Source organism: Anarrhichthys ocellatus, unplaced genomic scaffold (genome assembly GCF_004355925.1).
Source record: "Anarrhichthys ocellatus isolate YVR2014 unplaced genomic scaffold, GSC_Weel_1.0 scaffold35, whole genome shotgun sequence".
NCBI classification, from domain to species: Eukaryota; Metazoa; Chordata; class Actinopteri; order Perciformes; family Anarhichadidae; genus Anarrhichthys; species Anarrhichthys ocellatus.
Window position 1 is genome coordinate 4468165 of NW_022280065.1, and position 12586 is coordinate 4480750.

General features: G+C 40.7%; 2 protein-coding genes across 3 annotated transcripts in view; both read right to left on the reverse strand.

Annotated features, from left to right (window-relative positions):
• LOC116393833 (14-3-3 protein zeta/delta-like) overlaps positions 1-3946 on the reverse strand; it is a 7729-nt gene extending 3783 nt beyond the window's left edge. The window contains exons 1-3 of one of the 2 annotated variants that reach the window (XM_031866498.1): positions 3787-3946; positions 1370-1668; positions 1079-1202 (exon numbers count right to left, since the gene is read on the reverse strand). In XM_031866498.1, the coding sequence (XP_031722358.1) occupies positions 1079-1202; positions 1370-1663 (418 nt within the window). In that variant the 5' untranslated portion in view covers positions 1664-1668; positions 3787-3946. Of the gene's footprint in view, positions 1-1078; positions 1203-1369; positions 1669-3036; positions 3742-3786 lie in introns of those variants that run through there. The other variant, XM_031866499.1, reaches the window with a different exon arrangement.
• A 2643-nt stretch (positions 3947-6589) lies between these two features.
• znf706 (zinc finger protein 706) lies at positions 6590-10081 on the reverse strand. Its single transcript, XM_031866500.1, has 3 exons — positions 9875-10081; positions 7737-7882; positions 6590-7502 (listed from the first exon to the last, which is right to left on the reverse strand). Exons 2-3 carry the CDS (start codon positions 7869-7871, stop codon positions 7407-7409), a joined length of 231 nt encoding a protein of 76 aa, XP_031722360.1. The 5' UTR covers positions 7872-7882; positions 9875-10081; the 3' UTR covers positions 6590-7406.
• Between the last annotated feature and the right edge of the window lie 2505 nt (positions 10082-12586).

A 12586-nucleotide genomic window follows, 5' to 3' on the forward strand; every position in this document is an offset into this window, starting at 1 on the left:
AGTTAACTTTCAAAAAAAAAAAAAAAAGAAGCAACTCCTCCAAGCAAGCTGGAATCCATGAACATTTTGGCATTTTTTTTTTTACTACAAAACAATACCTTGAAACTTGCCGTGTAATCTTTGTCAACTCAATCAATGCATTGTTTCAAATCTTTGCACTGTTTGCAAAGACTCATTTTGGGCTTTGGCCAGCGTTTTACAGTAAAGATCGATAAGTAATGTTAGACAATAAACCCCCCCCCATCACCATACGATCAACAGGACTTGATTAAGACGACAACATGTCCCTCAAAATGAATGAAATATCAGGCGTTAGGGTTGTTCCCGATACCAATACTGGAAAGGCCTCTGACACAGCCTAAAATGCTGGATTAGGGATCAGTGACTACTATGCACCAATCTGATATCACATTATATCATTTACAATGCACAGGAACACCACCACCTGTCACAAAAATCTGTACATCCTGCCCGATCAGTACTGCACTCCTGTGGTTAAACACTACTTACAGCCAACATTATGGAGGTAGCATCGAGTTACATTATGATGCGTTCAAGCACTATTCAGTCAAATGTTAAATATCCTGATTTGTTTTGGTGATAGACATACATATACTCTAACCCAAAGACGTGACGAGGAGGCAAGAAAGTGATAGAGACATGAAAAGCACCCACTACATGACCCACAAAACAACCTGAAATTGAGGAAAAAAAAAAGGTTCAACGAAGAAACTCTAAATATGTCATCAGCAACCTGTTGCAGCCAACACCCTGGTGCTGCTCCTGTTGCCATGACAACAGCAGTCCCCCCCCTCCTGGGGGGGAGGGGGGTCTTGCCACAAACACCTGAAGCGAGCCTTGTTTCATCTTAAAAGACGATTTTCAGCACCTTTCACCATAGAAATAATACTGGATCACACAGCAATGTGTGTTGAGCAACAGCAGGCAACATTTCAATTGTTGTGCGATTGAAGTGTCTTGCGTACTGCTCGTGCACACCGAGCATAATAATCTCCCGAGTGATTTCTTTCATCGTTAAAAAAAAAAAAACAGAAATCAAAAGGTCTGCTTGACTTACCCTCCTTATCGCCTTCACAAGCAACCTCAGCCAGGTAGCGGAAGTAGTCTCCTTTCATCTTCAGGTAGAAGACTTTGCTGTCGTGATTCGCAGCTTTGGGGATTAGATGTTTGTCGAGCAGGTCCTGCAAGTGATGGTATACTATGTTAGTGTAGAAAAGTGTGGAACTCAACACACAAGCAGTAACACATCAGTTCGTAACCTTTACAACAGTATTTGGAGAAAAGTGTTAAAAAAGGTGCAAGCTGAACCTTTTGGAAAAAAATAGTCAGCAAAGTGTCTGCTTCTTACCAGCACTTCTTTGCAGATGTCTCTCAGCTCCGACTCGATCTTCTCTTTGTACGCCTTGGCCAGCGCAGACTTCCCGCAGTCTTCAGACTTGTGCTGCATGCTGGACACCACCCTCCACGAGGACCTCCTGGCCCCCACCACGTTCTTGTAGGCCACAGAGAGCAGGTTGCGGTCCTCGTTGGAAAGCACCGCGTCCCCCTCTGTGACGGCCTTCATGGCTGCGGCCATGTCATCATAGCGCTCGGCCTGCTCGGCCAGCCTGGCTTTCTGTATCTGCTCTTCCTTGGCTGTCATGGCTCCTGTGTGGGTTGAGGGAGGAAGGAAGGACAGGAGAAGGAGAAGGAGGGGGGGACAAAACAAGAGGAGACGGATTAGGAAGACAGAGGAGAGAGTGTTGGGGGAGGGCAGGAACAGGGAGAGAAAGAGGGGAGCAACATGGTGGGTAAGGGGGAGGGATTTAATAGTTTAACTTGAATGAAGGACGACAGAGCCCGTACACATCGTCCTTCCTTGCGTAACTTGAGTTTCTAGTATGCATGTAAACATTTGTTTGAATGCACAAAAAACAGCAATTGGTCCACAGGAAGTAAATGCTTTGACTACCCTCTAGTTGGAGAATATTACATGTAAAAAAAAGTCCATGTCGCACAAAACATAATGCCCATTGGTCAGTGTCACATTATTCATCAAATGATTCACCGTTATCAGTGTTTCAGCCTCCAACAATGATTGCTTGGATGTATTTTCAATAGTAAGTGTCTCGGGTGTGTGCACAGCAGCTTTTTAGTTTTTGTATGTCAACCAGTTTGGCTCGTCTGCACTCAGTCTGGCGCACACACTCTGATTCATACTGGTGACTAAACTGACTTTGCATCCTAGTCATTAGAAAGACGACAGGAGAACGCAGCTATGTGAACTGAGGTTTCACAGGAAGAGACTTCCTCCAACATTATTCATTTCAAGATAGAAATTTGCAAAATAGCATGATGAATCAACACTTTGGTCATAGTAGGGCCACAATATTGAAAACAAAGTTCCATTAGGGTTGAAGCAAACAATCCTTTTCATTATATATCCTTTCAGGTTGCTTTATTTAGTTTTAAGTTGTCTAGATTACCGGTTTGGGCCGGGAAAAGTAAAAATACTGAATAAAAATCACAATTTAGAGAACGAATTCCATCTCAATTTCCTAGACATGCAATTTGAACTGACCTCTTTAAATTGCATGTTATTTTTCCAAGCAACAGGCCAAAACCCCAAAATATTCTGTTAACCATCCTGTATGACACAGAAAAGCAGGAAATGCTCACATTACTGGGGCTGAAACCAGTGCACGTTTAGCATGTCTGCTTTACTAATGAGCTCATCCAAACCCTTGCAGATATATTTACTGCCAATCAATTCATAAATGACTCACCTAATCATTTCAGATGTATGTTACATCATTTTAAAAAATAAGTTAGAGTTATCTCCTGGGTTAAATGCAGGATAGAAAGTATGATCATAAAGCAGCCATGTTCTGCTCAGACCCCTGACACACAATTCACTTGCTAGGCTACTTCTTAGCAAAGACATTTTACATCCTCCCTGTTCGTCTCAGGATGGCTGCAGTATTGTTGCAGTGCGTAAACTATACATTAATATATTATACATACGTATTAACTCACCAGCTGCTTGGACAAAACGCACAACCACCAAAACCTACGAGACCAGCGTTTCAAAAAAATAAAATAAAAAATCTCACGACGACTGAGTCAGATTTGCCAACAAGCAGACACCTGCACCCTTCAGAGGAATGTCGGCCACCCAGTTTCACGTCACACATGCGCACGCACACGCGCAAACACACACACACCTGCCCACCGAGCTCGCGCTGTGTGCGGCTAGGATACAGGCCTACCTATATGTGATTTGGCGTCAATATTTTCATTGCGCAACGTGATGAATGATTTACACCACTGCGGGTGGACAGATGAGAACTATAAAATGGTGAGCGCGGACTCAGTTTAAATGACGTTAAATGAGCCCAACGGTAGCTTGGTTCAGTCCAAAGTGAACGCCCTTTTTCCGCTTCCCGGAAAACGAGCCAGTGCTGTTGGTTTTTACGAGCATTAAGCATTCATTTTAGGTGGATTCATTTACAAAAAGCGGACGTGGTAACGTTACACCTGAACACTACCTTATAAACACAGACTGTAAAAGGGAAATAAACGGGATAAAGTGAAGCAACGCTTCCCATTCAGCACGATAAGCGCCGAACAATGACTGAGCTGCAGCGCATCACTGGTTCCCTCTCACCGCCCCAGTTGCACCGATACAAGCGGGATTTAAACGATTCCCCAACACCACGAGGAGCACATGTAACGGTTTAACATCGAAAATAGCCACCGACCATCACCCGGTAATCGTAAACTAACCTGTGAGTGTCGTTTAGACCGATGTTGCTCCTGATACCCCGGCAGCACAGCTGATGATCTCTCCCGCTCGTCCACGGGGTTTCCCTCCAATCAAAGAAACAGCAGCAGGGTCGCATCGGGACGGGTGACGTCAGACTCGGGTTGCTAGGGCAACACAATTCAGAGGCAAAATAAAAAGCCATGGTAACTGGACAGTTTTCTGCTAATTTTTTTGCTTTGTTTGTTTCCTCTAACGTTACGAGTAACTTGTTGGTATCTTAATTACAAATCTGAATCAAGTAAACACTACATGTTTACTTGTTATTCGGTTATTGTACGCATCTGAAATGCAAGGTTTTATTTATGGTTGTATTGTATATACCCGCAAAGACTCATGGGACATGTAGTTAATACATTCTATCTCGGGTACGACGAGAAGGAGTTCGAGTTTTCCTGTTTCAGGGTCTCAGAAAGAATCATGAAATAAGTCCTTCATAATATTAAGGTGAACGAATCCCCCCTTTTATTTGATCTGCCGAAGCGACAAGGCTTAGATATGCCATTATTTTGAATTCAGTTTCCCTATCAAGTCAAAATACATTTAAAATGACTATGTATTACCATTTGCCTTCACTGAGAGCTCCATACACACACACCATTGACATAGTAAAGTTATCATAGTGAGATAAGATTTGATATAATAAATGAGTATTGCTATGTTAAATGACATTTTGACCTATCATTAAGCTATTAAGGTATCAGGCTCTGACAGGTGACATCGTTTTAAACCCTGACTTCACAAACCTTTAACTTTCGTTGAAACATTACCTTGTCCATGCAGCCAAAGACACAAGTTAAACAGGTTTTAAAGGGAACCTACATTGTAACCACCATTCCTGTTTTTCTAGTTGTTGTAGTAGCCATTAATCAGTCCCTCTGGTATCACACTTGACTCATGTCTATTCACTTGTCTTACAAAGGGAAAATAAATACTATTTTCTAACCTTCTTTACACAGCATAGCCTACAGTTTTTTAGTGTGTGTATGGCTGTTTGTATGAATAACCATGTGTTTGTTTAATTCACAAGTTTACAGATGGAAAAGAAGGCGGTGGATTGTGTGTGTGGGGAGACAGATGAATAATGTGGGCTGTGACTCATTGAGTCAAGCCGCTTAAACAATTTTTAAAAAGCAGGCAGCATGGAAACTCAGAAAACAAAATCATTTTGTGGCCTTTTTAGAGACACTGAATAAAAGGCACGCTGGTAACACCAGTGAATGCAGAACTGTGGTCATTTCGTTGTCTGTATGGAAAGATAATAAATCTTGTCAGTCACTGAACTAAGCTAAACTGTCGCAGCTGGAGAAAAGGGACTTCAGGAAAAGAGTCAACATCATTTTCAGCTGGTCGAGTGACTTATGGTTCAGACAGGATTCATTGATTTAGTTATTTAGACACACACAGCGCTGCAGTTTGAGTCATTTCCTGTTGTCTGAAGTTTGGCTGATTTGGGGCTTTTTACAACAGCTGGTTTCAGGTTCTACATCTAACTTATTTGTTTTGTGACAATTTGAATATACATTTCAGATTTGGGATTGGTATTCTCATTTGCCTCAAAGTCTTGTTTTCCATGTGTAACCCTTTTTCCTGTTAAATTAAATAAATTTATGAAGTTTGAGTTGTATATTTCTCTTCCTTTTCCGAACTGTTTACATTAATATCACCTTGTGTTTTGTCTTAAATTGGTGAACGTAGCAATATTAATGCATTTAAAGTATATATGGACTGTACACATGTATCTTTAAACAGGAGCCTGAGTCAGAGCAGTTTCAATAAGTTAACACAGTATTGTCCAGTAACTCATTTATCAAACTATGAAGTATTGGAATTTGACAGTGTCTGTAGTCTACATAGCATTTTAAATCGTTTTTTTTAGCTTTAATCTGTCGAGGACACAACACAGGGGCAACCTGAGAATGACAAATGTAGGTTAAGATTTAAAAAATATATAGAATAGACATAAGAGACATGATTGTAAGCTCAAAATCTGATCCAGCAACAATGTGTTACGTCATTTAAAGGTTGAATTAGTGTATTTTAAACAGCATTAAGTAGCTTAATTACAGCTACTTCAACAAATGTAATATTGTTAAACAGTCACTGAAATGCTGTTAAAAGACTAAACAGCCTATTTCAAATAAACTATCCGTCAAACTACATTCTACAGCTGCACCACCATCCTGTTCACTTAAAAATGTAAAGAAATATATAGAAATATTTACATATAATCGTCAATCGGAATTATGTTCAATTTGTGACGGCTGACATCTGTGTGCATAGACTCAGTTGTATAAAAAATAACTTCAACTCGCAAAACGAGGGACATGCAGAGGTTTCATTTAAAGCTGAGCGTGACTTTACTCTTTGTAATATTTTAACGATGTTCAAAGAAATGACTTCAGATTTCCCTGAGTAACAAACTATTATCCAAAACACATTTCCCTCATCTCAGGGTTAACTAACTCAAGAGTTTTCTGAAACAGGGTCCGGCTGTTAAAACCTCAACGTGCAACAGATTTATATGTAAATGTATAGATTACTAACATGTCAATTACTGTCTGTGAGTCTTCCTTTTAGTCACAATATGAAGGCTCCAGATTGATTAAATGCAATCGTGTGTAAACAAAGATTGATCATTATTGCACATGACAGCTGGTGTCCTATAAAGAATTCACATTTACACAATGTGAGCAGAGCAGAAGAGAAATACAGTAAGAGCCACCGGGCCAACAGCATGAAGTGAATTTTAGTAAAACAAAACCCTCAGGCAGAAAAGTTGTCATTTTATGAAAAGAAACACCTTCTAGAGAAACGCAGATATACAGAAAGTAAAATTTACTAAAATGCTATAATACATCATTGAAGCATTCATTTTCCAAGTGTACATATGTTGCTGACACGCTCCCATTAAATCGGATTAACTTACAACTCATGTAGCAGCTTGGAAATGGGGAAAAACTTCACATTTTTGTGACCCAACATAAAGTTCTTATTAAATGAAAGATTGCAGTATTATATGGCAGACAGCACTGTGGAATAATTCCATATTAAACAACTAATATGAGAATATGATCCTTTTTTGATCCAATACTCAAAGTACACATTTGTTATATCATTCTCTTGATTGCAGAAAATATAAAAATCAGAATTCTCCCACCCAAGCGAAATCCATGCTTTGTTTAAGGAAGCCGTTTGCCTTTTACCTCATGTGTCATGTTAACCCATCAAAAGGCTCAGATATAGAGGTACGAGCATTAGCAGCAAGACACATCAGGGCAGCGAGGCATCTGTTCAGAGGAACTGTGTGAATGAAGAGAGAAACCTTCACCACTTGGATTGAATCGGTCTTCAGTGGCCCTGAAATTAAAACGGGTGTTTAAGTTTAGTTCTGCATGTAATTAAACACAAGCGAGAAGAGGACTGGATGGGAGGAAGCACCGCGTTAAAGGCAACCCAGCCCGTTTAAAGCCGAAATGAAGTTAACTGCTTCATGTTAATTACATAAAATCATCCTTTGCTGTCAGACTGAGACCAAGTGCAGAGTCGGTGCAGGGCCGTGAAGGAAATCCAGGGTGAGCGGTTATGCCTCCACTCCCTCTAACTCAGGGGGCATAGGGGATTTCGGGTGCTTGCTCTCGAAGTGTTGCTTGAAGGTTTTTGGGTCGGGCATCTGGGACTGCAGGAAGGGATAATACAGCCAACAAATAGGTTAAAATTTAGGGAAATGGCAGAGGCCTAATCTTTGGAAAATGTAGCTTCTCAGTGATCAAAGGATGTTATACAAATCTTTAAAAAAAAGGGACCAAACGCCAGCAGAATTAACAATTTAAATGGAAATGAAACATCTTTTCCCCCATCCAGAGTCCGGTTTGGGCTTTTTGGGGTGTCACAGTTGAGACGTCTCACTCACCCTGCACACAGCGCAGGTGAACACTAGCGCTGCCATGGCTGCCGTCTTTTGATCGTGACCCTTGGCCTTTTTCATCTCCGCCTGTTTCTTGGCATTTTTCTGCTGAGACTGCAGCTTTTGATGCCCGCGAGCCATTCTGGCAAAGCCTAAAGGGGACAAAGGACGGACAGTTGACTTCATGTTTACTGATACACATCATTTATTGTTGTTGGTTGGTACACATCTACCACTACAAGTCAGTTAGTAAAAGACTATTAATAGTTATTTTAGTGCACAGTGCCCAAAGAGAAGGATGTCATAACACCATGTTTCCTGTGCTCGCACCACCAGACTCTCAAACAGCTTCGTCCACCAGGCTGTTGGGAAGCTGAACTCTCTGAACTCTCTCCCTCCTCTCTTTTAAGACTCCCCATGTCCAACTGCTGCTAAATACAGATTGATAGTTTTTTTGTTATTTTTCTCTTATTATATATATATATATTGTCTAAATGTTTCTTTAATCTATTGCACTGTATTCACTTTATATGTTTATATGTTGGACTAGAGAGAAACATCTTTTCAACTCCCCTGTATGTCCAGTACATTGTGGAATTGACAATAAAGCAAACTTTGAACTTTGATAGAAAAAAGGTAAAGTATGGGTGAGAGTCATCAAAAATCGTGGTCTGTGAGACAGGCAACTCTCTCATTATTGTCCATATCATTTGACTTTTGCAGGGCTAATCCAAAGCCTTTCTTACAAGCAGCTACTGTAAAAAGCAAGCAAAAAGGTCAGGCAAAGTGAACAAGATAAAGCTTCAGTGAACTGAAATGCAGGTGCTTCAGATAAAACACAGACGGGGCTATAAAACCTTGACTGGCATAAGGGTAGGAGTAACGGATTTCATTAAACAACGTGGGAACTGCTTAGCTTACAGTGGTAAAAACCAGGAAGCAAGTTTACAACGTTATTTGGATAACTCCGTTTTATAAACCTGGTTCCAGGTTTTAATCAGCAAAGACAACATATGTTTCTTAAAGCAGGACGAGGTTTAGCAGATTGATCTCCAGATTTACTGCAATATCGAGAGACTGCATCCAGTGAAGGAAACAAGTTCTCCCGTATCCTCACTGACATTGAAATATTTGGATTTGTTTTACCATTTCCTCCGCTCCAGCACAAGACCGATCCCTGATGTTAGTTCATGTGAATGAAGGTAAATGCATGTGTGCAGGGCCCCTGTCTCAGTCCACAACTACCATGATGTCCCCTATGAACACAAGCTTACTATTAGTGGAGCTAGAACACACTTCAAAAAGGGACCAAATTACCCAATATAAGGCATTAAAGCAGCACACACCTTATGGCCCTTACCAGTACATTCACTTTAGTGGCGCATACTCCCAAATGATTAAACTCTGATTGGGGTTATCAAGGCCCCTGAAGGTCTAGGGACATGGGGTGTTTGCCCACTTGGTTCAGTTGGTAATCGACCCTTGCCTACTAGCAAAGCCTATAAATAGTACGCTGTTAGTCAGCTATGTATTCAGTGGTAACTAGCGTTGTTTAGCTTGTGAAGAATCTGGCACGCCTGCTAAGCAATCAGCATGTATATTCTGACAACACCATAGGTTAGCTAGCTTAAAACTGTTTTCATTGGTGCTTAGAGCTTGAGGAATATAATGCAATTACTAATATCGGTGATATAACTCCTCAGATACAGAAAACAATATGAGGACACAAACTGAATTAGCAAACTGTTAAGCTAACGTTTGTATCTGAGAGTTACTATTCTCTGCAGCTCTTAAGTTTACTATTCGGACAAAGTCCTCCTGTTAGGCTCATTGAGAAAAAAAAACAGATGTTACCACAACACATCTGTCTCACTGTGATCGAGGTGACACAGTTAGTATTAATTGTATTAATCGAGCTGTAACGTGGGTTAGCCTACATGTTAGCCTACATGTTAGCCTACTTGTTAGCCTACGTGCTAGTCTACGTGCTACATGCTAGTCTACCTGCTAGCCTCAGCTATAGCGTTAGCTAGCCGGCTAACCTTAAACTGAATATTTCCTTCGGCTTGTGGTTGACGTTAACCAGGAAAAGTACGAGCGGGATGCAAAAGCTTATAAAAGTTTAAAAGGACAGCAATTCTTACCTCTTAAAAATAACAATACGTGTCGTTTTCTAGGGGCACACACAGAAGTGTGACAGCTGCTCGGTTCCCAGACAGCTGAAGGCTACTGTTGCATTCAAAGACACTCGTAATGTACGGTTTCATGGGTACTGCGTTAAAAGCCAGTTTACATGGCAGCAGTATGCCAAAACTGCGATGTTAAGGATAATAGGATAATGCAAATTATCCATCAGTATTATAGCTGTGATTGTTCGCGAAATAGGTAAAGTAATCTAGGTTTTCATTGTCAGACATGGTGCTTTTGCCTGCTGTAGGGAATAAATTAAGCAACCAATGGAATTAACCACGGAAGTTCCCTAGGGATACATTATTTCTACGATTATATGACGACTCCGCGAACGCCCCGATAGGGCTGGCTGACTGTAGGTAGTGTAGAGACGCCGGAAATGTCGCCCCCATGTGGCAGAGTTTGGTTGGTACATTTACACATAAACTGAAATTTGGAGAGGAAAGTAAATGAGGTTTTATTAAATGCTTCATGATGATCCCAAGTTGGGATTTACAGTTTATCCACCGCTTAAATCAGAATACCTTTGTCCTCATTATTGCATGGCCATATGCATTACAGTGAAAAGTACAATATTTACTTGTAAAAAGTAAAATATTTACAGAGGTAAAAAATATTTACCTCTGAGGTAAAATGTATCTCCGCCTGTCACGCGGAAGACCGGGGTTCGATTCCCCGACGGGGAGTACAACTTATTTTATTTTTAATACGTTTTTTAATGTATTTTCATGTTTTTGAAGAGAGTAAAGAAAATAATCATAAATCTGTTAAGCCAGTGGTGGAGACTGATAGGAGTTACAGACCTGCTTTAGCTGATTGTAGCTCGTTTCCAAGCTTCATCCCCGAAACAATGCCTCAACTCCGCCGACATGCTCAAACGCTCTGCGTGTTTGGAAGCACATACCTGTCTGAGCAGCTTTTCTCTGTGATGAAGATAAACAAAAACCCACACAGGAGTCGTCTCACAGATGCACACCTTCACTCCATCTTGAGGGTTTCCACAGCACAGAACCTAACGCCAGATATTAATGAACTGGCAGCCAAGAAAAGATGCCAAACATCTGGCTCTGGTACATATGCATAAAATAATGTAGCCTATTTCTTTTTGCACTTTATCCAATATCCCTTCTATCATGTTTATTAAATGTTCACCCTGTTTGGCCCTCAACGTAGTCCTAATGTTTCATTGTTTGTTTGGAATTAGGAGATGGCACACCTATTTCCAACCTAATTCTTTGTTGAGTAAGTATGCAATTAAAAGGACATTTGGGAAAGAGATTATGTGCAAAAATAACACCTTTTTTCATTTGATTGTTTTTCTTTTTGTTTGTTTTATGTAGAAAATAGTTGTCTATCTGTTGTACAGATCTGTATAATTTGTTCAGTGTTGGATCTCTACACTGGAAAGCATTTTGTAACTTTGTCTGTTAGATTATTTACTATCTGTTGAACCTTCTGCACCACATTCTGTGTTACTGTTGGTTTTACTACTAAGCTAAACACCTCCGATCTATCGGTATAATAATGTGTACTATGCAGTATGCACTGACCCCAAACTCTTTGCATCAATTTTCGAGACAAGTGATTAAAAACTGCTGTTACCCCAGAGAAACACAAGGGGGCAGGTACGTATGATGACAACTGTATAAAGGAGTTGTATCCGTTGCTGTGCCTCCAGCATCCACAACATATACACACTGGCTTTAACACTAATACTGACATAGTATAGTAATGGTTGTAATGCTTAAATAGCTGAATTATCAGTACAACAATCTCAAACAAATCAAATATGTACTGCAGGCATTGCCCAGTAAAATCAGTCTTGACAGCATTCATTCGTGTATATTTTTAATAACAGATGCAGCACAACTTGTACAGACCATGATGTGATGATCAGATAGTTTATCTTACCTGTGTTTTTGGTTGTGGGAACAGTGGAGCTGTTCACCTCCACTCTGTATTTGACTGTATGCAGCTAATATGGAAATTGACTGCAACTCCAGTTTTCACATGATGGAAACAAAGACTTACATGCAACCCAAATAACATCAACATATAAATCAGTCTGAAAAGAAAACAGAATGTAGTTGCATTCATGTATTTTTCTTTATTAAAAATAAGTCAAAGTGTGTTTCTTTTTATTCACCAACAAGTAATTTTATTACTCATTCCTGGTGGAAATCTTCCAGACAGTTAGGTGTCATGACTTTCCTGAAGAAATTTTATCATTGTGAGAAAAGTTTGCAGCCTGCCATTGTACCCCCTCCTCCTTCCTGCTTTTTTCCCTTCATCATAAGAGAAGAGAGACAATCCTTTCAGTCTTTTGTGAAGAGGGGTGGGGGATATCTCTCACGAGAAAAGGATGTGATTATGCTTTCAGAAGGAGGCCAAAAAAGTAAAAAGAAAGAAGGGAGGGGGGCTAATTTTTTCCCTCCCTTCCCCACCCTGATGCTGTTGTGCAGGGACTTGCTAGCTTAGGTTTGGGGTGAGGTTGTCCAGCCTTAGGGCCTGTGTGAAAGCAAATCTTCCAGGTGTCAGCTTCTCAATAGCGGAGGAGAATTTCATATGGCTCTCCATTGTGTGTATGAATAAGCAGGGGTTTGCCGCAGACAGCCTGAGACCCCCCCCCCCCCCCCCCCCCCCCCCCCGCCCCCCCCCCCCCCCCC